This window comes from Mobula hypostoma, chromosome 1 (genome assembly GCF_963921235.1).
Source record: "Mobula hypostoma chromosome 1, sMobHyp1.1, whole genome shotgun sequence".
NCBI lineage: Eukaryota > Metazoa > Chordata > Chondrichthyes > Myliobatiformes > Myliobatidae > Mobula > Mobula hypostoma.
In genome coordinates this window covers 106,483,127-106,509,829 of record NC_086097.1, presented here as the reverse complement: position 1 = coordinate 106,509,829, position 26,703 = coordinate 106,483,127, and the positions used below count along the sequence as shown (strand labels likewise).

Below are 26,703 nucleotides of genomic sequence, written 5' to 3'. Positions count from 1 at the left end.
CCGAGATAGTCAAGGACACAACCCACCCAGCCAGCAGACTTTTCATCCCTCTTCCCTCCGGGAGAAGGTTCAGGAGCTTGAAGACTCGTACGGCCAGATTTGGGAACAGCTTCTTTCCAACTGTGATAAGACTGCAGAATGGATGCTGACCCGGATCTGGGCCGTACCCTCCAAATATCCGGACCTGCCTCTTGGTTTATTTGCACTACCTTACTTCCCATTTTTCTATTTTCTGTTTATGATTTATAATTTAAATTTTTAATATTTGCTAATTTTAACTATTTTTAATATTTTTATTATTTAATATCTGTAATCCAGGAAGTGTGAAATGCAGATTCAAATATCGCTGTGATGATTGTACATTCTAGTACTAATTGTTTGGCCACAATAAAGTATGAAGTATAAAGATATCTCAGGCAAATTTACATTTGTGTCCTGGAAATGACATCAAACAATCTTAAATTGCGAATTTTGTACAACCCGTTACAGGTGCACATTCCTTTTTCCGAAATTCTGAAATCCAGAAAGCTCTGAAAACTCGAGTTTTTTTTCGCCAACAGCTGACGTCACGCAGGTGTGACGTGGCAGCTCTAGCAGAGGCCGCCAGACGTCAGTTGTAGCGCAGCGCTCTGGTTACACGTGCATTTTGCTGTTCGCTGATATTTTGTGTTCACTGTTGACTGTGTTTAATTTCACTGTGAAAATGTCAAAAAGAGGTGCAGATATCCCTATGGGTAACAATGAGAAAAAGAGAAGGAAGCATCTGTTTCATTATCAATAACGCAGAAAGTGGAGTTATTGCAGAAGCTTGATCGTGGTGTGTCTGTGCGGCGTCTTACTGAAGAAAATAGAGTTGGAACTACCACTGTATATGATTTAAATAAACAGAAAGACAAGTTACTGAGGTTTTATAGTGAGAGTGACAATGACGTTCTACATTTATTCCAATAAGTCATTTACCATGTGTTTGATTCAGTTCATTTGAAGCTGTATATTTTTATGTTTTATTGAATGTTTTTGTTGGAAATAAAATTTTTTTATTGCCATTATTCCCCAAACAGTACAGTATAACAATTTACATAGCATTTACTTTGTATTAGGTATTATAAGTATCTAGAGGTGATTTGAAGTATATGGGAGAATGTGCGTAGGTTTGGTGCGCTGCTGGGTCTTAAAGTCCACAGCTAAAACAGGATAAATAAGGGACTTGAGCTTACGTGTTTTCTGGTATGGGCGGGGGGGGGGTCTGAAATCTGAAAAATTCTGAATTCCAAAATGCAACTGGCCAAGGATTTTGGATAAGGGATTGTGGACCTGTACAGTTTTTAATACATTCCATGGATACCTATGCTGCTGGCAAGTGGAGTGAGATGCCTTCATGGGAAAGCACAGCAGTAATGATACATTGTGATATTGACACAGTTTGGAGAACATACCATTTCTGATCCTGCGGCAGTTTGTAGGAAGTTATAGTGAACAGAAACAAAGATAGTGTAAGAAACTGCTCAAATATTTAGTCATTAATCTGAACAGATTAAAAAAATCATGTATTCTGTATTTTGGGAAAATGAATGAGGAGAAGTGATATATATTTTAAATTGAATACATTATTAAAACTGTCTGGCATGTCACAGATTAGATTAGCTTTATTTGGCACATGTACATCAAAACAAAGTGAAGTGCAGCCTTTTGCATCAATGACAAACACAGTGTGAGAGCCTGCAATTGCCACAACACTTATAGCTCACAACTCACTAAACTTAACTGTACATCTTTGGAAGGTGGGAGGAAGCCAGTGTACCAGGAGGAAACCTGTGTGGTCGCAGGGAGAAATTATACATTCCTTTCAGACAGTGGCCGTGATCGAACCCTGATCGGTGATCACAGATGCTACACGACAATGGAGTTAACCAATATTTCACCATGCAGCCATATGTACAAGCATTTCAGGTGGCAAAATAGATTGATAAAGTTATTAGAAAGCATGTGTCAAGCCTGTAAATATCACAATGGGGTGCTGGGAACGGACCCAAATGCAAGACACAGACACTGAAGTACAAGGAACAGGACTTGACTAGAGTAGGGACTTGACAGGATACAGGCAAGAAGCAGGGACAAGAACGCAGACTTGGGCAAGGGAAAGTGGGACTACGAGTAAAAACCATGGACTAGGAGACAAGGCATCACCTCCGAGCCCGAGACTGGACAAGGACCCAGAACCTGCGTCTAGTCTCGGGCTCGGACCCTAGAACCTGGCAAGGACATGACATGGCTTCAGGACAGGGCGTGGCTGGGGACTAGAGGCCTGGGATCCTCGAGCCCGGCTGCGGGATCCTCGAGGCCTGGGATCCTGGAGCTCGGAGACAGACTGGGACCCAAACATCAACATAGAGCCGGGATTTATCCTTCAACAAGCCAGGACTCATCTTTAACACAACACTAACATGAGACAGAACAGAACATAGACATAGAGCCCAGACTTGTACTTAGACAAGCCAGGACTCAACCTCTCCACACCAAGGTGGGACAGGTCCACCTGTTGGGTAACAGCAGAACAGCCAGACTTACCCAACAGAGGCAAAGACAAGACATGTTGCCCCGCAGGGCAACAGCAAAACAGCCTGACTTACCCCATGGAGGCAAGGACAGGACAAGACAAGACATAACCCCCCCCCCCCACAGAACAACAGCAGAGCAGCCTGACTTACCCCACAGAGGCAAGGACAAGACAGATACCCCCTGCAGGGCAACAGCAAAACAGCCTGACTTACCCCATGGAGGCAAGGACAGGACAAGACAAGACATAACCCCCCCCCCCCCACAGAACAACAGCAGAGCAGCCTGACTTACCCCACAGAGGCAAGGACAAGACAGATACCCCCTGCAGGGCAACAGCAAAACAGCCTGACTTACCCACAGAGGCAAGGACAAGAAGAGACAAACACCAAAGAATGACAGACTGTTCCATCTCTGCTCCGGGGTTGCTCCGAGTCACAGTTACAGCCAGCATCCTCCGCTGGCTACAGAAACAGCCAGATCCCTACCTTAGCTCAGAGTGGCTGACAGCCACTCAGCTGGCCCAGGAAACAGCCAAATCATACTGCAAAGATTACTCCAACAAGTGGCAACAACACTCCATGAAGCAGTGGTCCTCCATCCAGGCCTAGAGATCACAAATGGTTTCACTAGCCTTCCATCAGCAGGTTGCTCCAAGGAGGACTGACAAGACAAACCAACAGCCCACATTCAACCCCAAGGCTACTTATATTCCAAGCCCCAAGATGGGAATCAGGTGCCTATGCTTAACTCAATCAAACGAGGGACAGCTGGAAGACCCGGAGTCCTGAGTCCACGGACCGGACCGTGAACCAGAATGCAGACTTCAAGGACCGGTCCATGACAGTACCACCCCCCCCCACTTTCTACGGGAGCCTCCGGGCAACGAAAGAGGCTCTTCAGGACTAAGGACGACTTGGGTGGGTGGGTGGGTGGGAGGTTTCAGCACTGGGGAATCATGGATGGCGAGAGTTCATCTCCAGTGTCTGTGTCGCTGGGTCCATGGTTGGCTGGTTCGTTCTGTCACAGTAAATATATGTAGGTTTAAAGTGCCACCTACCTATGGTAATGAAAAATTGATTGTGGTAGGTTTAAACGATATGAAATGGGCCAAAATACAGAAAAAGTGTTTGTAACCTCTTATAGCTCATTTTCATACAAATGTAACTAGAAATATTGTAAACAGTGGCTGTTTCCCACATTGATCCCTGAGGTTAGACCATTAGGGTATATTTGAAGTGGAGTTCGTCAAAGCTTTGAAAGATTGGGGGACTGAAGGTTATGGGAAAATGGCATAGAGGAGGATTTGAGGCCAGGGGTAGAACTGCCATAATAATACTGAATAGCTGGGCAGACTTGAGCGACCAGGTGGCATATTCCTGCTAACACACACAAAATGCTGGAGGAACTCAGCAGGCCAGGTGACATCTATGATAAAAGAGTACATAGATGCTGCCTGGCCTGCAGAGTTCTCCCCAGCATTTTGTGTGTGTTGCTCAGATTTCCAGCATCTCAGTTTTTTTCTTGTTTGTGATTGGCTTATTCCTGCTGCTAGTTTCTGGTGTTTATGTAGTCTTGTGCACAGGTTGTCAACCTGAAAATGACTCCCTTATACTTACTAGCTGTTTTCTTCCTGTTAGTTGATCCTTTATCCATCATAATGTATTCCACCCAGCAGCAGTGGCTTTTATCATGTGACAACATTTTTGAGGCACCTTTTCAAATGCCTTCTGGAAATCCAAGTAGAAAGGTCCATCTACTCTGATTGAGATTTACTTAATAAAACTCGAGTAGGCTTGTTAGACACATTTTCCACTTTATGAAGCTGCTCTGACTGCTTAATTAGATTATCATTTTCCAAATGCCCTATTATTACTTTATTAATCATTAATTTAACATTATTCAAATAGAAGATGTTAGACTGTAATTACCATTTATTAAAGATTAGCTTTATTTGTCACATGCTTATCAAAACATATAGTGAAATGCACCATTTCCATCAAATCGAATCAGCAAAGTTTGTGCTGGGCACAAAGTTGTACCACGCTGCTGGCACCAACATAGCATGTCCACAGCTCACTAACACATACATCTTAGGGAGGTTGGAGGAAATGGGGCAGCCGAAAGAAACCCACGTGGTTATGTACAAAACCCCCTACAGACAGCGGCAGGGATCAGACCCTGATCTTACAGCTGGTTCTGTAAAGCGATGGCGATAACCGCTACACACCATGCCAGATTTCACCTGGACTGTACTGTGTGGCCAGAAAAGCACAACAGCATCTCTTCCACCTCAGCTGACTGAAGAAGTTCGGTATGAGCCCTAAATCCTTAAGACCTTCTACAGGGGCACCACTGAGAGCACCTTGACTGGCTTTATCACGGTCTGGTATGGGTACTGTACCAATCGCTGGGCACTGCAGAATGTGGTACGAACAGCCAAGCAAGCAGATCTGTGAACTTCCCTCCATTGAGGGCATTTACAGCAGTAGGTGCATAAAGAAGGCCTGGAAGATCATCAGGGACACAAGTAACCCCAACCACAAGCTGCTTCCATCTGGCAAACAGGCTACGGGATAGCTTCTTTCTACAAGCCATTAGACTTATAAGTTCACATGTCTGTACATTGCGACGGAGTCACAACACAAAGAATTTTACTCCCTCACGTTGTGCGATGGATGTAAGATTTAAAAAATTAAAATTTACCCATGGTATGCTGCTGTTAGTATGGTATGGTAGGTTTTTTCTGGTAAAGTTCCTCTCACTTTTTATATTGCCATTTTTTCAATCCTCTAGTAATACTTTGATTTTTGGAAGATTACAAACAATGCATTCAATTTCTTGAAAGGCACTTTTTTTTAGTATCCTAGGATGCAAGCCATCTGAGGTAGGGAATTTATGGACTTTAGGCCATCTACTTTACCTCTTTCTATGTCTTTAATAATCATAATAGTATTTAATTCATTCCTGATATTATTCTTATTAGTAGGGTGTCAATAGAATTTTCTATTATAAAGACTTCTAAAAATATCTATTTAATTTAGTTGTAATTTCCTTGTCCTCTACAACTGTTTCCCACACCTTATTCTCTAAGAGGCCAATGTTTACTTTGGCCCCTCTCTTCCAAAAAACTCCTGTTGTCTATTTTTGGGAGATTAAAACTGTCATATTTTTGTGTCATTATGACTGTTTGACAGGTCAACTGAACACAACCCAGGATAATATTGTTTATCATTTGTAGGTTTATTCAGTGATTGATCTATCTGGGGAGATCCCAGTACTGCATTTTACCTGTGGTAAAGGTCATCTCATTGCTGATCAGTGTCAGTGTTTTTAGATAATATGGAATTTTAGTGACATATAGTCTCCATCTTGATTAAAGTTTCTTTGAATGTGATGGTCATGCTAAATAGAAGAAAATCCAATTTGTGTTGCAAATTGCTCATGAGTTTAATTGGAAGGGATTATATTCAACCTTACAGAACTATTTTAAAACATTCCCAAACTCCACTTTCCAACCTCCATTTCCCAAAATGTGCTTGTGATCCCTGTAGTCCAGGGGTCTACAGACCAATAGTATTGGTCCATGGCAGAGGTTGGGACCCTCTGCTCCAGAGTCTCTCTCTGTATTAGGCTTCTTACTTCTTGCCAGTTCAGGTGTGCTGAAAAATCTCAATGGACCTTGACCACAGGAAGAGAAGGGCACACATGTCCCACTCCTCTCCACTCCCCATACTAATGTGGAGACCAAGAGATTCAGCTCCAAGTGCTCCTTCACCAACATACAGAGTTGAAAGATTATTAGACAGTCACAGCTGGAGTTGCTGGGAAGTCTCAGCATTTAAAAGAAGGAACTGTAGTAACATTTATTGTTGTAGATCCTTTAGCCTAATTGAAAATGAAGCAACAAGTTAGTTTAGTATTCCTGACATTTTATATTTTCCATTTCAATTTTTGATTTTCATTTCTGGCGTAGCTGGATTCTTCTCCAGAATCTTAGCTGAGCTTCAAGTTCCACTTGACCCTACTTCCCAATTTATCCCTGATTATCTATGTTAAAAAGGAATGTCAATACCTTCTGTAAAATGTGAAGCCAAATGAAATCTGCTTGGATTCAGTTATGTGAAGTTTCAATTTGTTTTCAAAGGTTTGGTAAAGTTCCAAAGGACGAATTATAAGCCCAGTAAGGACTCAGTAAGATATGTCACTAGTCAGATTGAGTTCTGAAGTTTTTGGTTAGTACTTTAAACTATCAAATGTGAAGGCATTTTCAATATTCTGTGTTGTTAACATATACAAATTGCAGTGAATAGCAACAAGTAACAATCCGATAACTCCAAATGTAGCTGTGAGAACAGTTGCCAGTCAATGACAGTGTAGCACACCCTATGGCCACTTTAATAGTTATCTACTCTTTTTGCCCCAGATGAGCTTGAAATATTCCAGAAAAATGGAGTGCGAAAGATTCGCAGCCGGCAACAAATACCTGGTGGAACTACCTGGGGACCTTTTGATGGCAGTATAGGAGTGACAGACAGCAGTTCTCCGGTATGTTACTATTTATTCTGGTTAGAGAGTTGAATACATCTCTTTTTGACTAGGGTTTATTAAAAATTTTAAAAACTGTTATTTTATTCAGATTTATGTTAAAGTACAGCAGTTACTTGTTATTTAATGGAACTGTGTATGTATATAATTATCATAAAGTAGATATTTTATGCAAAGTTCTCAATCAAGATTTTCTCCACAACTGATCATTGATTGACAAGAAAACTTAAGGTTTTAAGGTTCACCAACAACATTCCTTAATCTTTCTAATTTAATCGTTTTTTTTAACTGAGTATCTGAGTTCCACTCTTCAGTGGGCCAGAGGTGAACTACTAAAGTATCTTGATGATTAACAGAAACAAAGAACATTCCAGGTTCATTCTTCTGACTGTGGCTAAGATGGTAGGATAAAAATTCTTGATTATTTAGTGAATCTGATAAATATTTTTATTGCAAAAATTTAATAATGTGTTTGAAGTGAAGTATTTAGTTAAGGACTTCAAACTAATCTCTTAGTATACTATATCAATATGTAAACACAGAAGTTTGCAATATGTAAACAGCAGGGAATACTGTTAGGGGTGGAATGGAACTAGTGTTTCAGCTTGGTGATCTGATGATTGGTCAATGATCTGAGTCCACTAAGCCTTTCACATCTCTACAATGTGCAATATGATGTAGTTCCCTCCAGTTTCTTGGATGAGTACCAACACTCAAGAAGCCTGACACCATCCAAGACAACCCTGGTCATTTACCTGGCGTTTCATCCACCATCTTAAATGTTCATTGCTTCCAGTACTGGTGCACTGAAAAGAATGAATACTTCAAATGCTGGATGAAGTATATAGCATCTACAAATTGCACTCATCTTGGCGTTTTCCATTGCAGCTCGCGATTGTTCAGATGACCATTACTATCATAAGAAAGGCTTCAGATGCATGGGGATGGCAATACCTGCAGGTTTCCCTCTAATTTGCACATGGAAACATAGCAAACTTACAGCACAATACAGGCCCTTCGGCCCACAAAGTTGTGCCGTACATATCCTTACCTTAGAAATTACCCAGGGTTACCCATAGTCCTCTATGTTTCTGAGCTTCATGTACCTGTCCAGGAGTCTCTTAAAAGACCCTATCGTCTCCGCCTCTACCACCATTCCATTCCACGCACTCACCACTCTCTGCATAAAAACTTACCCCTGACATCTCCTCTGTACCTCCTTTCAAGCACCTTAAAACCGTGTCCTCTCGTGTTAGCCTTTTCAGCCCTGGGAGAAAGCCTCTGACTATCCACATGATCAATGCCTCTCATCATCTTATACACCTCTGTCAGGTCACCTCTCATCCTCCGTCACTCCAAGGAAAAACTCAACCTACTCTTGTAAGGCATGCTCCCCAATCCAGGCAAAATCCTTGTATATCTCCTCTGCACCCTTTCTATGGTTTCCATATCCTTCCTAAAGTGAGGTGACTAGAATTGAGCACATAATTCTTATCTGGAAATATTTTGCTATTATTTTGTTGCCACTGAGTCTAAATCCTGAAATCTACCATGCAATGATCCTGTTTGTGTATTTTCACCAGAAGAACAGGAGCAATGGCAGCATCTTACCATGGTTATTTAGAGACTGACAACAAATGCGAGTCTTGCTGACAATTCCCATGTCCATAATGAAAAAAGTGTGGACCAGTATCAATTGTTGAGACAATGCATGGCACTAAGGGAATGGAGGAGATGGGAGAATTGAATACACTTAGCCAACATTTTGCCTGGAATATATTATTTGTTCCAGTCATGGATGGTCAGGTTATCAACATGCAGACCCTAAATACCGAGTGCTAATATGCCTGCGTTAGATAAAGCATAATTTTGATGTTTAAGATTGAAAGTTTAGATGGCACACTTGGTTACTGCCCCAAATTCAGACAATGTTCTATGCTAAAAATTGTGGAATCAACCAGCTGTTACCTCCAGTGTCCCAGAGTGTACTCAGTTCTGATCATTACCCAGATCAGACAAAATCTAGTATAACAGTCTTGACACCAGTCAAAACTCAAGAGCAGACAATACCCAGTATTAAAAGTCATAAACTAGAAACATATATTTTTAACCATTGTGAACTAGACAGCACTCAGTGCTAACAGTCACAAAACTACAGTCACAATATTAACTTCTCTACTGTGTGCAGTTATGGGTCTAGAAAATACATCATCTGCACACTTAGGAGATCAGAATACAAAGAATCATGAAGTCAAATTATTACCTCGTAATTTTTGTGTACCCACCATAGAACATAAAAACAGGGCAGAAGTAGGGAACTTGCCATCATCTTGGCTCGAAGCCTTTCTTCCGCTGATTTGGCATTGCACACTTCCATTGAGGAAAGACTGCTACCCCAGTTCTCTTTTTCCTAGATCAAGCTCTGTAACTCAAGAACAAAGGGAGGTCATCAGCACTTTGCAGCATGTGCTGTTGGGCTTCAGATCTTAATTATAGGAAGTGGGGAGATTTGAGTGGGCATTTGCTTTTGAATAGGGGGCAGGTATTGAGATTGGCAGATATCTTAACAACAAGATATGGAAGTGTGGTGCATTTTTGGGGAACTTTGCTGAGTGATTAAAGGGCACTGACAGTGGATCATTTCTGGGAGGAGACAGAAGCCAGAAAATTGCAGAGAGATTGGGAGGGACAGAGACTAGTGCAATGCTGTAGACTAGATATAGCCTCACTCCCAACTCATGGCCTATGCCAATTATATTAAACCTGATTCTGATTCTGACTCTGAGTGGGCAGCTGTAGCATTTCTTCTGCTTGCAGGGATAAATGCCTGGAGGGAGATCTGTAGATAGGACTGAAGGGACAAGGGAATCACAGAGGGAGCAATCTCTGCGGAAAGTGGAGAGTTGGGAGGAGATGAAGATGTGTTTGGTGGTAGGATCTTTTTGAAGATGGCAGAGGCTGCAGAGAATGATTTGCTAGATTCAGAGGCTCATGGGGAGGTAGGAAAGTACCTGTTAAAGCAAGGGGAAGATGGGCTGAGAGCGGATGTCTGGGACGTGGAGGAGGTGTAGGTGAGGGCAGCATGAATGGTGGAAGATCTCCAGTACTCAGTACTCTGATTTATGAAGGCAAATGTACTGAAGCACTCTTTATGACACCATCTACCTCTAATGTCACTTCCAAAAATTTATGAATCTGTATCCAGATCCATTTGTTCTACCATACTCCTCAATGCCCTACCATTCACCGTGTGACTTTACTAACTTTGCCTCCAACTTTCACCCTGCCCTCAAGTTTACCTGGTCCATTTCCGACGCTGCCCTCCCCTTTCTAGATCTTTCTGTCTCTGTCTCTGGAGACAGCTTATCCACTGATGTCTCTATAAGCCTACTGACTCTCACAGCTATCTGGACTACTCTTCTTACCCTGTCTCTTGCAAAAATGCCATCCTCTTCTCACAATTCCTCCGTCTCCGCTACATCTGCTCTCAGGATGAGGCTTTTTATTCCAGGACGGGGGTGATGTCCTCCTTTTTTAAAGAAAGGGGCTTCCCTTCTTCCACTATCAATTCTGCTCTCAAACGCATCTCCCCCATTTCACGCACATCTGCTCTCACTCCAGCCTCCCGCCACCCCACTAGGAATAGGGTTCCCCTGGTCCTCACCTACCACCCCACCAGCCTCCGGGTCCAACATATTATTCTCCGTAACTTCCGCCACCTCCAACGGGATCCCCCCACTAAGCAAATCTTTCCCTCCCCCCACTCTTTCTGCTTTCCGCAGGGATCGCTCCCTACGTGACTCCCTTGTCCATTCGTCCCCCCCCCATCCCTCCCCACTGATCTCCCTCCTGGCACTTATCCGTGTAAGCGGAACAAGTGCTACACATGCCCTTACACTTCCTCCCTTACCACCATTCAGGGCCCCAAACAGTCCTTCCAGGTGAGGCAACACTTCACCTGTGAGTTGGCTGGGGTGATATACTGCGTCCGGTGCTCCCGATGTGACCTTTTATATATTGGCGAGACCCGACGCAGACTGGGAGACCTCTTTGCTGAACACCTACGCTCTGTCCGCCAGAGAAAGCAGGATCTCCCAGTGGCCACACATTTTAATTCCACATCCCATTCCCATTCTGACATGTCTATCCACGACCTCCTCTACTGTAAAGATGAAGCCACACTCAGGTTGGAGGAACAACACCTTATATTCCGTCTGGGTAGCCTCCAACCTGATGGCACAAACATTGACTTCTCTAACTTCTGCTAATGCCCCACCTCCCCCTCATACCCCATCCGTTATTTATTTTTATACACACATTCTTTCTCTCACTCTCCTTTTTCTCCCTCTGTCCCTCTGATTATACCCCTTGCCCATCCTCTGGGTCCCCCCCCCCGCCTTGTCTTTCTCCCCGGACCTCCTGTCCCATGATCCTCTCCTATCCCTTTTGCCTATCACCTGTCCAGCTCTTGGCTCCATCCCTCCCCCTCCTGTCTTCTCCTATCATTTTGAATCTCCCCCTCCCCCTCCCACTTGCAAATCTCTTACTCACTCTTCCTTCAGTTAGTCCTGACGAAGGGTCTCGGCCTGAAACGTCGACTGCACCTCTTCCTAGAGATGCTGCCTGGCCTGCTGCATTCACCAGCAACTTTGATGTATGTTGCTTGAATTTCCAGCATCTGCAGAGTTTCCTGGTTTATTTTTGGAGCCTTTCTTAAACAATGGAACAAAATGAGATATCCTCTGGTTCTTCAGCACATCCGCCACTCTCTAATGGCATTTTAAATACCTGCCAGGGCCCCTGCAATTTTTGCACAAGCCTCCCACAGTGTCCAAGAGGACTCCTTGTCAGACCCTGGGTACTTAAAGGAGGTGCCTGCTGTCTTGAAGCATTTTAGGGTGATCTAGTATCACACTCTAGTTGAGACTGTTACGTACCCCGTAACAGGTTAAAGAACCAGAAGAAATGGGAAACACCTGGAGTGTTGCTATTGTATTCACTGAGTGAATATTGCTATTCACTAGAGCTCGTTTATTAGTAACTACACAATACAGTAACATAAATTCAGATATATCAAATAGGTTAGCAATGATTAATAATGGAGCCAAGCTTCTTCGAGCTTAGGAGGTAATTAATACAGTCTTAGATTGGTAGGTAAGAAAAGTTCAGTTCAGATGCACAGGTTAATTAATGCGAGATGTTTGTAATCCAAAGGTGAATGTTATGAGAAGGCAATTACGTCGATATTCCACAGATTCCACGACAGCAATACAAGATAACAATAGTCGTAGGTTTTATCTCTGAAGTTGTTCCACTCCACACACGAAATATCACCGACAGTGATCTTCAACGAATGTCCTTTCAACACAAGTGGTACCACACCCGAATTCAGCTGCGGGTCATCCCAAAATGGTGGCCACAGGATACTCCAACAGAATCCACATATGGATTATCACCAACAGTAGCTTATCACTAAGGGGACCCTCTTCAAGGGAACTCCCACCCAGGCAAGGGTCGACACACCGGTAGATTCCACAAGGTTACCCCAAACACACAACGTGATAGCCACTTATCCAGTTCCACGACATACAAAATAACTCCAACAGTGATTTGCCACAGGGGGACCCTTCTTCAGTGAACTACCACACCCAGACAAGGGGTAACACACAAGTGGTATTCACAAAGGTACTCCCCTCACCAGAGAACCCGCTCCTGTGGATTAACTATGTGACAATCACACCTTTGTATTTGAATGGAACTCAAACTCACCCTTACGGGCTACTTAGAGAGAGAGTCCAAACAGTGACCTCTTTGTCACTAGGTTTCTTCTGTTTCAAACCTTTCTCTCCTCTCTTCCCTTCCTGCAAACTTGTTCTAGTTGCAGACAACTTGTGAGAGTCATTTATCAATACTCAGGATCGATCTCTACTCATCCCTTTCCAGGCTACTGAAAGTTTAAACCAGCGACTGACTCACTGGTGTCCTTCAATGACCGAATCCATCTTGAATCTGAGCATTTTCTCTGTGTCTGTAACTGTCCTTGTAAAAAGTAAACACGCTGCAGAGAAACCATATCACCGATTGTCCATCAAATAACTCCACCTTGGTCACTATGGCAACCCACAAGCTGCTTGTGTGTCTCTCTCTCTCTCTCTCTCTCTCAGCAGAAATCCAAAAGTTAGTCTCAGTTCTCTGTTGTGCCTTAAAATGACAGTCCACAGCAACAAGACCTATAAATATTGATTGAGAGAACTTTTCTGAACACATTTAAAAAACTCAGTCCCATCCAGCCCTTTTAGGGAATGGGAGTTGCAGTCAATATGTGGAAAGTTAAAATCACATACAATCACTTCCTTATTTTTTATGCAACAGTCTGCTCTGCTCCTCTAAATCCCACTGACTATTCCTCAGTTCCACCCATATAGCCTCAGTGGATGAGTCAATCCTATCTTAGCAATGCCATGACATTTCTTCTGACCAGTAATACCAACCTACCCCCTTTAATCCTTCCTGCTCTATCATGTCTAGGAACATAGAAATATAGAAAACCTACAGCACAATACAGGCCCTTTGGCCCACAATGCTGTGCCGAACATATACTTAATTTAGAAGTTACCTAGGGTTACCCATAGCCCTCTACTTTTCTAAGCTCCGTATACCTATCAGGGAGTCACTTAAAAGACCCTATCGTGTCTGCCTCCCCCACCATAGCCAGCACCCCATTCCACGTACTCATCACTCTCTGCATAAAAAACTTACCCCTGACATCTCCTCTGTACCTACTTACAAGCACCTTAAAACTGTGCCCTCTTTTGTTAACCATTTCAGTCCGGGAAAAAGCCTCTGACTATTCACATGATCAATGCCTCTCATCATCTTATACATCTCTATCAGGTCACCTCTCATCCTTTGTCATTCCAAGGAGAAAGGGCAGAGATCACTCAACCTATTCTCATAAGGTAAGCTCCCCAATCCAGACAATATCCTCGTAAACCTCCTCTGCATCCTTTCTATGGTTTCCACATCCTTCCTGTAGTGAGCTGACCAGAACTGAGCACAGTATTCCCAAGTGGGGTCTGACCAGAGTATATAGCTGTAACATTACCTCTTGGCTCTTAAACTCAAACCACGTTTGATAAAGGCCAGTGCACCGTATTCCTTCTTAACCATTGGCTCACAAATAGAGAGAAAGCTTGGAAACAGTGTGAGAAGGAGGATAGGCAGGTGATAGAGAAGGATTATGCTCAGACCAATAGTTTGAGATGCGTCTAATGCAAGAAGCATCATGAACTGGACTGGTCAAAGAACACTGAGGCTGTCTACAAGAAGAGTCAGAGCCGTCTCTATTTCCTGAGGAGACTGAGGTCCTTTAACATCTGCCAGGCGATGCTGAGGATGTTCTACAAGTCTGTGGTGGCCAGTGCGATCATGTTTGCTGTTGTGTGCTGGGGCAGCAGGCTGAGGGTAGCAAACACCGACAGAATCAACAAACTCATTCGTAAGGCCAGTGATGTTGTGGGGATGGAACTGGACTCTCTGACGGTGATGTCTGAAAAGAGGATATTGTCCAAGTTGCATGCCATCTTGGATAATGTCTCCCATCCACTACATAATGTACTGGTTGGGCACAGGAGTACATTCAGCCAGAGACTCGTTCCACCGAGATGCAACACAGAGCGTCATAGGAAGTCATTCCTGCCTGTGGCCATCAAACTTTACAACTCCTCCCTTGGAGGGTGAGACACCCTGAGCCAATAGGCTGGTCCTGGACTTATTTCCTGGCATAATTTACATATTACTATTTAACTATTTATGGTCTTATTACTATTTAACTATTTATGGTCTTATTACTATTTAATTATTTATGGTGCAACTGTAACGAAAACCAGTTTCCCCCGGGAGCAATAATGTATGATTATGACTATGACTATGACTAACAAAGCGGATAAGCTTAGAGCGTGGATCAGTACTTGGAGCTGTGATGTTGTGACCATTACAGAGACTTGGATAGCTCAGGGGCAGGGGTGGTTACTCAGAGTGCCAGGGATTAGATGTTTCAGAAAAGACAGGGAGGGAGGCAAAAGAGGTGGGGCATGGCACTGCTGATCAGAGATGGTGTCACAGCTGTAGAAAAGGAGGAAGTCATGGAGGGATTGTCTACTGAATCTCCGTGGGTGGAAGTTAGAAACAAGAAGGGGTCAATTACTCCACTGCAAACAACAGGAATTCTAGAGATGCTGGAAATTCAAGCAACACACATCAAAGTTGCTGGTGAACGCAGCAGGCCAAGCAGCATCTATAGGAAGAGGCGCAGTCGACGTTTCAGGCCGAGACCCTTCGTCAGGACTAACTGAAGGAAGAGTGAGTAAGGGATTTGAAAGCTGGAGGGGGAGGGGGAGATGCAAAATGATAGGAGAAGACAGGAGGGGGAGGGATAGAGCCGAGAGCTGGACAGGTGATAGGCAAAAGGGGATACGAGAGGATCATGGGACAGGAAGTCCGGGAAGAAAGACGGGGGGGGGTGACCCAGAGGATGGGCAAGAGGTATATTCAGAGGGACAGAGGGAGAAAAAGGAGAGTGAGAGAAAGAATGTGTGCATAAAAATGAATAACAGATGGGGTACGAGGGGGAGGTGGGGCCTAGCGGAAGTTAGAGAAGTCAATGTTCATGCCATCAGGTTGGAGGCTACCCAGACGGAATATAAGGTGGTGTTCCTCCAACCTGAGTGTGGCTTCATCTTTACAGTAGAGGAGGCCATGGATAGACATGTCAGAATGGGAATGGGATGTGGAATTAAAATGTGTGGCCACTGGGAGATCCTGCTTTCTCTGGCGGACAGAGCGTAGATGTTCAGCAAAGCGGTCTCCCAGTCTGCGTCGGGTCTCACCAATATATAAAAGGCCACATCGGGAGCACCGGACGCAGTATATCACCCCAGTCGACTCACAGGTGAAGTGATGCCTCACCTGGAAGGACTGTTTGGGGCCCTGAATGGTGGTAAGGGAGGAAGTGTAAGGGCATGTGTAGCACTTGTTCCGCTTACATGGATAAGTGCCAGGAGGGAGATCAGTGGGGAGGGATGGGGGGGACGAATGGACAAGGGAGTTGTGTAGGAAGCGATCCCTGCGGAATGCAGAGAGAGGGGGGGAGGGAAAGATGTGCTTAGTGGTGAGATCCCGTTGGAGGTGGCGGAAGTTACGGAGAATAATATGTTGGACCCGGAGGCTGGTGGGGTGGTAGGTGAGGACCAGGGGAACCCTATTCCTAGTGGGGTGGTGGGAGGATGGAGTGAGAGCAGATGTACGTGAAATGGGGGAGATGCGTTTAAGAGCAGAGTTGATAGTGGAGGAAGGGAAGCCCCTTTCTTTAAAAAATGAAGACATCTCCCTCGTCCTAGAATGAAAAGCCTCATCCTGAGAGCAGATGCGGCGGAGACGGAGGAATTGCGAGAAGGGGATGGCATTTTTGCAAGAGACAGGGTGAGAAGAGGAATAGTCCAGATAGCTGTGAGAGTCAGTAGGCTTATAGTAGACATCAGTGGATAAGCTGTCTCCAGAGACAGAGACAGAAAGATCTAGAAAGGGGAGGGAGGTGTCAGAAATGGACCAGGTAAACTTGAGGGCAGGGTGAAAGTTGGAGGCAAAGTTAATAAAGTCAACGAGTTCTGCATGCGTGCAGGAAGCAGCGCCAATGCAGTCGTCGATGTAGCGAAGGAAAAGTGGGGGACAGATACCAGAATAGGCACGGAACATAGATTGTTCCACAAACCCAACAAAAAGGCAGGCATAGCTAGGACCCATACGGGTGCCCATAGCTACACCTTTAGTTTGGAGGAAATGGGAGGAGCAAAAGGAGAAATTATTAAGAGTAAGGACTAATTCTGCTAGACGGAGCAGAGTGGTGGTAGAGGGGAACTGATTAGGTCTGGAATCCAAAAAGAAGCGTAGAGCTTTGAGACCTTCCTGATGGGGGATGGAAGTATATAGGGACTGGACATCCATGGTGAAAATAAAGCGGTGGGGGCCAGGGAACTTAAAATCATCGAAAAGTTTAAGCGTGAGAAGTGTCACGAACATAGGTCGGAAGGGATTGAACAAGGGGTGATAAAACAGTGTCGAGGTATTACTCCACTGGGTGTTTTTATAGACCACCCAATAGTAACAGGGACATCAAGGAGCAGATAGGGAGACAGATTCTGGAATGGTGTAATAATAACAGGGTTGTCATGGTGGGAGATTTTAATTTCCCAAATATTGATTGGCATCTCACTAGAGTGAGGGGTTTAGATGGGGTGGAGTTTGTTAGGTGTGTTCAGGAAGGTTTCCTGACATTATATATAGATGAGCCTACAAGAGGAGAGGTTGTACTTGATCTGGTATTGGGAAATGTACCTGGTCAAGTGTCAGGAGAGTATTTTGGAGATACTGATCACAATTCTATCTGTTTTACCATAGCATTGGGGAGGGATGGGAACACACAAGTTAGGAAAGCATTTAATTGGAGTAAGGGGAAATATGAAGCTATCAGGCAGGAACTTGGAAGCATAAGTTGAGAAGAGATGTTCTCAGGGAAACGTACAGCTGAAATGTGGGAAATGTTCAGGGGATATTTGCGTGGCATTCTGTATAGGAACGTTCCAATGAGACAAGGAAAGGATGGTAGAGTACAGGAACCATGGTGTATAAAGGCTGTTGAAAATCTAGTCAAGGAGAAAAGAAAAGCTTACGAAAGGTTCAAAAAACTAAGTAATGATAGAGATCTAGAAGATTATAAGGCTAATAAGAAGGAGTTTAAGAATGAAATTAGGAGAGCCAGGGGGGGCCTTGAGAAGGCCTTGCCGAGCAGGATTAAAGAAAACCCCAAGGCATTCTACAAGTATATGAAGAGCAAGAGAATAAGACATGATAGAATAGGACCAATCAAGTGTGACAGTGGAAAACTGTGTATGGAACTGAAGGAGATAGCAGAGGTACTTAATGAATATTTTGCTTCAGTATTCACTACAGAAAAGGATCTTGGCGATTGTAGAGGTGACTTACAGTGAATTGAAAAGCTTGAGCATATAGATATTAAGAAAGAGGATGTGCTGGAGCTTTTGGAAAGGATCAAATTGGATAAGTCTCAGGGACCGGACGAGGTGTACCCCAGGCTACTGTGGGAGGCGAGGGAGGAGATTGCTGAGCCTCTAGCAATGATCTTTACATGATCAATGGGGACGGGAGGTTCCAGAGGATTGGAGGGCTGCAGATGGTGTTCCCTTATTCAAGAAAGAGAGTAGCCCAGGAAATTATAGACCAGTGAGTCTTACTTCAGTGGTTGGTAAGTTGATGGAAAAGATCCTGAGAGGCAGGATTTATGAAGATTTAGAGAGGCATAACATGATTAGGAATAGTCAGCATGGCTTTCTGAAAGGCAGGTCGTGCGTTAGGAGCCTGATTGAATTTTTTGAGGATGTGGCTAAACATATTGATGAAGGTAGAACAGTAGATGTAGTGTATATAGATATTATCAAGGCATTTGACAAGGTACCCCATGCAAGGCATTTGACAAGGTACCCCTTATTCAAGAAAGGGAGTAGCCCAGGAAATTATAGACCAGTGAGTCTTACTTCAGTGGTTGGTAAGTTGATGGAAAAGATCCTGAGAGGCAGGATTTATGAAGATTTAGAGAGGCATAACATGATTAGGAATAGTCAGCATGGCTTTCTGAAAGGCAGGTCGTGCGTTAGGAGCCTGATTGAATTTTTTGAGGATGTGGCTAAACGTATTGATGAAGGTAGAACAGTAGATGTAGTGTATATAGATATTATCAAGGCATTTGACAAGGTACCCCATGCAAAGCTTATTGAGAGAATAGGAGGCATGGGATCCAAAGGGACCTTGCTTTGTGGATCCAGAATTGGCTTGCTCACAGAAGGCAAAGAGTGGTTGTAGACAAGTCAAATGCTGCATGGAGGTCAGTGACCAGTGGTGTGCCTCAGGGATCTGTTCTGGGACCCCTTCTCTTTGTGATTTTTAAAAAATCTTTTTAGAGCAACAGAACTCCAGAATGTTGAGCTGCCAGTTTTGCCCCTCCTACAACTGTCTCATTAATAGCCACAATATCAAAATTCCACATGCTGCTCCATGCATTAAAATAGACACAACTCATGTTAAATCTTTCATATCCTATCTTTGTATGTAGGCTTAACATTTACTTTCCCCACTAACTTCCCTGAAACTCCAATTTAACACCCCCCTCCTCAGCGTAGTACTAGCAAACCTTTCTGCAAGAATATTGGCCCCCTTTTGGTTCAGGTGCATGCAAAACATTCTGTATGTGCAGGTCCCACCTTCCCTGGAAGAAAGTCCAAAAATCTGAAGCCCTCCTTCCTGTACCATCTTCTTATCCACATGTTAAATTGCATTATCTTCCTACTTGTAGGACAGATAGCCATCCAGAGGTCATCACCTTGGTGGTCCTGTCATTTAACTTAGCACCTACATTCCTAAATATACTTTGCAGGACCTCTTCACCTTCCCTGCCTTTGTCATTGGTACCAACATGGACCGTGACTTCTGGCTGCTCACCCTCTCCCTTAAGACTGCTGTGGACTTGATCTGAGATTTGTCCTGACCCTGGCACCTAGGAGGCAACATACCTTCTGCAAGTCTTGTGTTCATCCTGTCTGATCCCTTGACCAATGAATCCCCTATCATTACTGCTTGCCTGTTTTCCTCCATTCCCTTCTGAGTCACAGAGCCAGACTCAGTGCCAGAGACCTGACTGCTGTAGCTTTCCTCTGCTAGGTCACCTCCCACAAAAATATCTAAAACAATATGTTTGTTATTGAGGGGAAGGACCATAGCAGTACCTTGCACTGACTGCCTATCCCCTTTTCCTCTCCTGATGGTCACCTGGATACCTGTGTCCTGCACGTTTGGTGTAACTACGTACATATAACTCCTGTCAGTCAAACCCTCCTTCTTCCCAATGGTCCACAGGTCAGCCAGCTCTAGTCCCCTAATGTGGTCTGTAAGAAGCAGCAGCTGGATGCTCTTCTTACAGGTGTAGTTGTCAGGCATACTGGAGGTGTCCCTCTCTTCTCACATCCTACAAGAGGAGCAATTCACCATGCTGGCTACCATTGCCACAGCTCTAACTGTTCAATAAGGAAAAAAGAGAAACTGCCTTTCCTCACTGAAGCATCTTGAGCCAGAGCCTCAACTCCCCATGGTAACACTAGCCCATTCCAACAATGGCTGCTCCCACAATGGCATTCATCTTAAATCTAATTTCTTTTTATTTGTCCATACCTAGTACCTAATAGTAACCCAAACGATCTCAAGCTCTGCAGAAAATTCTGACAGGCTCCGCTTGCTCTTTAAATTTTACACTTGATATTTGCTACTGCTATGTACCTGTGATGCTCCTGGAAAGTAAGCTTTTCACTTCACCTGTGCATACATGTACTTGTCCATATGACAATCGCCGGCATGTGGTGTAGTGGCTTCCACACCAAACTTCGAAGTGAGGCATCCCAGGTTCGAATCCAGCCAGCTCCTTGCACACTGTCCACCTGACAACACACATCAAAGTTGCTGGTGAACGCAGCAAGCCAGGCAGCATCTCTAGGAGGAGGTACAGTCGATGTTTCAGGCCGAGACCCTTTGTCAGGACTAACTGAAGGAACTTTGATGTGTGTTGCTTGAAGTTCCAGCATCTGCAGAATTCCTCGTGTTTACACTCTCCACCTGTGCTGGGTTGAGCGTCAAGCTAGCAACTCAGCCTTATAAAAAATAGGCAAGAAACAGCGAGGTTGCCATCCAATGTGCCACTAAGCGTGGAGAGGAACAACAATATGACAATAACCTGGACTTTTGAAAGCTTGCTGTGAATCTGGAAGGTGCATGAACTGTCAAATTTCTTAGCACTGTAGGGGTACATACATTTCCTGGGGGGGGGGTAAGAAATAGTGAGTTTGGTGGATTGTTTTGGACTGGCAAAAACGATCATTTGTTTGAAGCCCACACTTCTGTTTTATTTGTTTAGTTATTTTGATTTTTTAAAAAGTCTTTGGGAATAAGCGAGCTAAAGTTTTTCACTTTGGAACGAAGAAGGATGAAAAGTGACTTAATAGAGGTGTGCAAGATGATAAGAGGCATGTTTAAAGTGGATAGCCAGAATCTGTTTCCCAGGGTGGAAATGGCTAATATGAGGGGGCCTAATTTTAAGGTGATTGGAGGAACATATAGGGGATGGCAAAGGTAAGTTTTTACACAGTGTGGTGAGGACATGGAATGCGCTACCAGCGCTGGTGGTAGAGGCAGATACTTACAGGCACTTAAGAAACTCTTAGATAGGCACATAAGTGACAGAAAAATAGAGGGCTATGTAGAAGGGAAGGGTTAGATTGATCTTAAAGTAGGTTAAAAGGTCAGCACAATATCTTGGGCCAAGGGGCCTGTACTGTGCTGTAATGTTCTACATAAGCGGTGAAGTTGAGTTTGTGAAAGAAGTCATGCAGACAGATGAATTGTGGGATCCAGGTTGATTGCAAGATGTCCAACCGAAATTCCTAAGTGTGGTAAAATGATCCAGAAGTGGTCAGAATGCTTTACACTTCAGAAGACAGCAATCTATGATTGTATAACACTGAATAAATTATTGCCATGTAACTAAATTTCCTGACTACAGCTTGATTGGACAGCATAATACTTAGATGGGAAAAGTCCAAGAGCTGACATTCACAAGATCAGACAATTTACAAAGTCAACAGTCATAATGTCCAACAGTACACAATGTTAATGATCACATATTCATACAACATTAATTGTTGATTATCATGTCTTCCGGCAGCCCTGAATACAACTAGTCTTGGCACGGTGCAGTTTGGCCACACAACAGCATAGCGGTTAGACGAGCTGTAAAATTGATCCCCGCCTGTTTGTAAGGAGTTTTTACACTTCTGTGTATTTCCAGTCTCAGCTAGGATACAGGACAATTCAAACTAGCAGAGTAATGCTAGAAAAAGCTGGTAATGATCATCAGACACTACACACTAGAATACTACAGCACAGTACAGGCCCTTCAGCCCTCGATGTTGTGCCAACCCATATATTCCGAAAAAAAAGTACTAAACCCACACTATCCCGTAACCCTCTATTTTTCTTTCATCCATGTACCTGTCCAAGAGGCTCTTAAATATCCCTCATGTTTTAGCCTCCACTGCCATCCCTGGCAAGTCATTCCAGGCACCCACAACCCTCTGTGTAAAAAAACTTACCTCTGATGTCTCTCCTAAACTTCCCTCCCTTAACTTTGTACATATGCCCTCTGGTGTTTGCTATTCATGCCCTGGGAAACATATACTGGCTATCCACCCTATCTATGCCTCTCATAATCTTGTAGACCTCTATCAAGTCCCCTCTCATCCTTCTACGCTCCAAAGAGAGAAGTCCCAGCTCTGCTAACCTTGCCTCATAAGACTTGTTTTCCAATCCAGGCAACATCCTGGTAAATCTCCTGTGCACCCTCTCCATAGCTTCCACATCCTTCCTATAATGAGGTGACCAGAACCGAACACAATACTCCATAAGTGTGGTCTCACCAGAGATCTGTAGAGTTGCAACATGACATCTCTACTCTTGAACTCAATCCCCCTATTAAAGAAGCCTAGCATCCCATAGAACTTCTTAACTATCCTATCAACCTGTGCAGCAACCTTGAGGGATGTATGGATTTGAACCCCAAGGTCCCTCTGTTCATCCACACTCTGAAGTAACAGACCATTAACCCTGTGTTCAGCCTTCTGGTTTGTCCTTCCAAAATGCATTACCTCACACTAATCTGGATTGAACTCCATCTGCCACTTTTCTGCCCAACTCTGCATCCTGTCTATATCCTCTTGTAACCTTTGACAACCTACAGCTCCATCCACAACTCCTCCAATCTTTGTGTCATCTGCAAACTTACTCACCCATCCTTCCGCTTCTTCATCCAGGTCATTTATAAAAATCACAAAGAGCAGGGGTCCCAGGACAGATCCTTGCAGCACTCCACTAGTCACCGACCTCCAGGCAGAATACTTTCCTTCCACTACCACCCTCTACTTTCTTCCTGTAAGCCAATTTTTTATCCAAGCTGCCAGGTTAGGCAACATCTGTGGAAAGAGAAGCAATTAATGTTTCAGGTCTAGGGTCCTTTGTCGGAATTGGGAAAGAAAATAAAGTTTGGTTTTAGTATCAAAGAAGGTGTGAAGGGATGGGTGGAACAAAGGAAATATCAAAGGGACTTACAATCTGTTTCCAGGACAGATCCTCTGATATGTTAATGGAAGTTTAAAGCCCCTGATCCTCTCCACCTCCATTCTCCTAAGGAGGACCGCCTCAATGAATTCTGGCTTCTTCGTCCTGTCATCAATAATTATCTCTTTGCTTTTGCTGACATTAAGTAAGAAGCTGCTAATGAGGCACCATTCAACCAGATTTTCAATCTCCTTCTCATATGCCAATTTATCTCCTCCTTCGATTCAACCGACAACAGTGCAAACTTAAATACTCATCAACAAACATAAATACTGTGTTGGAGCTGTACTTAGCCACACAATCATACTTATAAAGTGAGCAGAGCAGGGAGTTAAGCTCACAGACCTGTGGTGCACCTGTGCTGATGGTGAGTGGCTGCCAGTGAGGAAATCAAGGATCCACTTACATAGGGAGTTACTGTGGCTCAGGTCTTGTAGTGTGGTGATGAATTTTGAGGAGGTGATAGTGCTGAATACTGAGTGTCGTCAATGCAGAGACAACAGTTTCAAAAATAACTATTCTCACTATAAATCATTTTATAGCAGGAAATGTCAGAACAGTGCAAGAAAATGATGACTCAGTTTTAACTACTGCAGAACATATTCCACTCTCCCCTCCTACCCCTCCTCACAGTCCCCCACCCTGCTCTTATGACTATACCCCTTCCCCACACAAAACCACCACGGTGGGCTTCACAGCTGAACAGGTGAGAAGACAGCTGAAACGTCTCAACTCAAGCAAGGCTGCAGGACCGGATGGTGGCATACCAGGGTGCTCAAAACCTGTGCCCCTCAGCTATGTGGAGTACTTCGCCATGTCTTCAACCTGAGCCTGAGGCTCCGGAGGGTTCCTGTACTGTGGAAGACGTCCTGCCTCGTCCCTGTGCCAAAGACGCCGCGCCCCAGCGGCCTCAATGACTACAGACCGGTGGCACTGACCTCCTACATCCTGAAGACCCTGGAGAGACTTGTTCTGGAGCTGCTTCGGCCTATGGTCAGGCCACACTTAATCCCCTCCAGTTCGCCTACCAGCCCCGACTAGGGGCTGGGGATGCCATCGTCTACCTGCTGAACCGTGTCTATGCCCACCTGGACAAGCCAGCGAGCACTGTGAGGGTCATGTTTTTTGACTTCTCCAGTGCGTTCAACACCATCCGCCCTGCTCTACCGGGGGAGAAGCTCTCAGCGATGCAGGTGGATGCTTCCCTGGAATCATGGATTCTTGATTACCTGACTGGCAGACGACAGTACGTGTGCTTGCAACACTGTGTGTCCGACAGAGTGATCAGCAGCACTGGGGCTCCACAGGGGACTGTCTTGTCTCCCTTTCTCTTCACCATTTACACCTCGAACTTCAACTACTGCACAGAGTCTTGTCATCTTCAGAAGTTTTCGGATGACTCTGCCATAGTTGGATGCATCAGCAAGGGAGATGAGGCTGAGTACAGGGCTACGGTAGGAAACTTTGTCACATGGTGTGAGCAGAATTATCTCCAGCTTAATGTGAAAAAGACTAAGGAGCTGGTGATAGACCTGAGGAGAGCTAAGGTACCAGTGACCCCTGTTTCCATCCAGGGGGTCAGTGTGGACATGGAGGAGGATTACAAATACCTGGGGATACGAATTGACAATAAACTGGACTGGTCAAAGAACAGATGGTCTGTTTCTGTGCTGTAATTGTTATATGGTTATATAAATGGCATACAACCGCAGAATTCGTCGGCTCGCTGCATGTTTTTGAAAATATGGTATACTCAGTGGGATTACTCACAATTGATTTTTAAAATAAGTATATTGATATCCTTCGTAACAAAACTGTGTGTGATAGGCTTAAAATTGGATTAAGAAATCTATGAAGCTCACTCTGCAAATTAAACACCTGGTGTTGTAACGAAAATGATAGCAAAACTGAATAACATATAATGTTATACAGCAATAGGAAAAGAAGGGGGAAATGAGGCTAATTGAGGAGTATGTTCCAAGATCTAGTGTGGACACAATGGCTGAATATCTCCTTCCTATTATAAATAATGTTTCCATCAAAAGAAACAGAATTTTTCAGTACAGGAATCAAAGTCTGTGGTGAGAAAGTGTACGCTTAGTATTTTTAAAATTAATTTGTAGATTAACTTGTCTTGCTTAGGCCTGATGGTTATATTTTTTGCTAGTGAATAATTCAAATACATATCTTTCATATCACCACACCTTTTTGAGCCACCCCAAGAGACACCAAGCAACCTGCATTCATCTGTCAAGAAGATGATAACTGAAGAGAATACAAGGGTCAACATCATCAAAAAAAATGGCTGAATAAGAGGTAGCAGGACGTCTTTCCATACCATGCAGCAGGGCTACTTACACCTATAACATGGCCTTCGTGGGAAGAATTAATCTTCAGCTGCTACTGACCACAGATACAGTACAATGTTTGTACATAATCCACTATTATCCAGGAAGTAACCATAGTGATTTTATTATGCTTGATCATTGAATCCATTATTATTTGAAGGAGAAGGTAAATGGTAGGGCACTGAGGAGTGCAGTAGAACAGAGGGATCTGGGAATACAGATACAAAATTCCCTAAAAGTGGCATCACAGGTAGATAGGGTCATAAGGAGAGCTTTTGGTACATTGGCCTTTCTAAATCAAAGTATTGAGTATAAGAGTTTGAATGTTATGATGAGGTTGTATAAGGCATTGGTGAGGCCGAATTTGGAGTATTGTGTGCAGTTTTGGTCACCAAATTACAGGAAGGCTATTAATAAGGTTGAAAGAGTGCAGAGAAGGATTACAAGGATGTTGCCAGGACTTGAGAAACTGAGTTACAGAGAAAGATTGAATAGGTTAGGACTTTATTCCCTGGAGCATAGAAGAATGAGGGGAGATTTGACAGAGGTATATAAAATTATGATGGGTATAGATAGAGTGAATGCAAGCAGGCTTTTTCCACTGAGGAAAACAGAGGACATAGGTTAAGGGTGAAGGGGGAAAGGTTTAAAGGGAACATTAGGGGGGCTTCTTCACACAGAGAGTGGTGGGAGTGTGGAAGGAGGTGCCAGATGAAGTGGTAAATGTGGGCTTACTTTTAACATTTAAGAAAAACTTGAACAGGTACATGGATGAGAAGTGCATGGAGGGATATGGTCCAGGTGCAGGTCAGTGGGACTAGGCAGAAAAATGGTTCAGCACAACCAAGAAGGGCCAAAAGGCCTGTTTCTGTGCTGTAATGTTCTATGGTTCTATGGAGAAATAATACCCAGTAGATAGGCTTGTTTTTTCCCTATCTAGGTTACTAATTACAGTAAATTATAC

General features: G+C 43.9%; 1 protein-coding gene across 1 annotated transcript in view; it reads left to right on the top strand.

Annotated features, from left to right (window-relative positions):
- zfpm2a (zinc finger protein, FOG family member 2a) overlaps positions 1-26,703 on the top strand; it is a 1,018,220-nt gene that overhangs the window by 603,820 nt on the left and 387,697 nt on the right. The window contains exon 4 of the mRNA XM_063033489.1: positions 6,983-7,104. Coding sequence (XP_062889559.1) covers positions 6,983-7,104 — 122 coding nt within the window. The remainder of the gene's footprint in view (positions 1-6,982; positions 7,105-26,703) is intronic.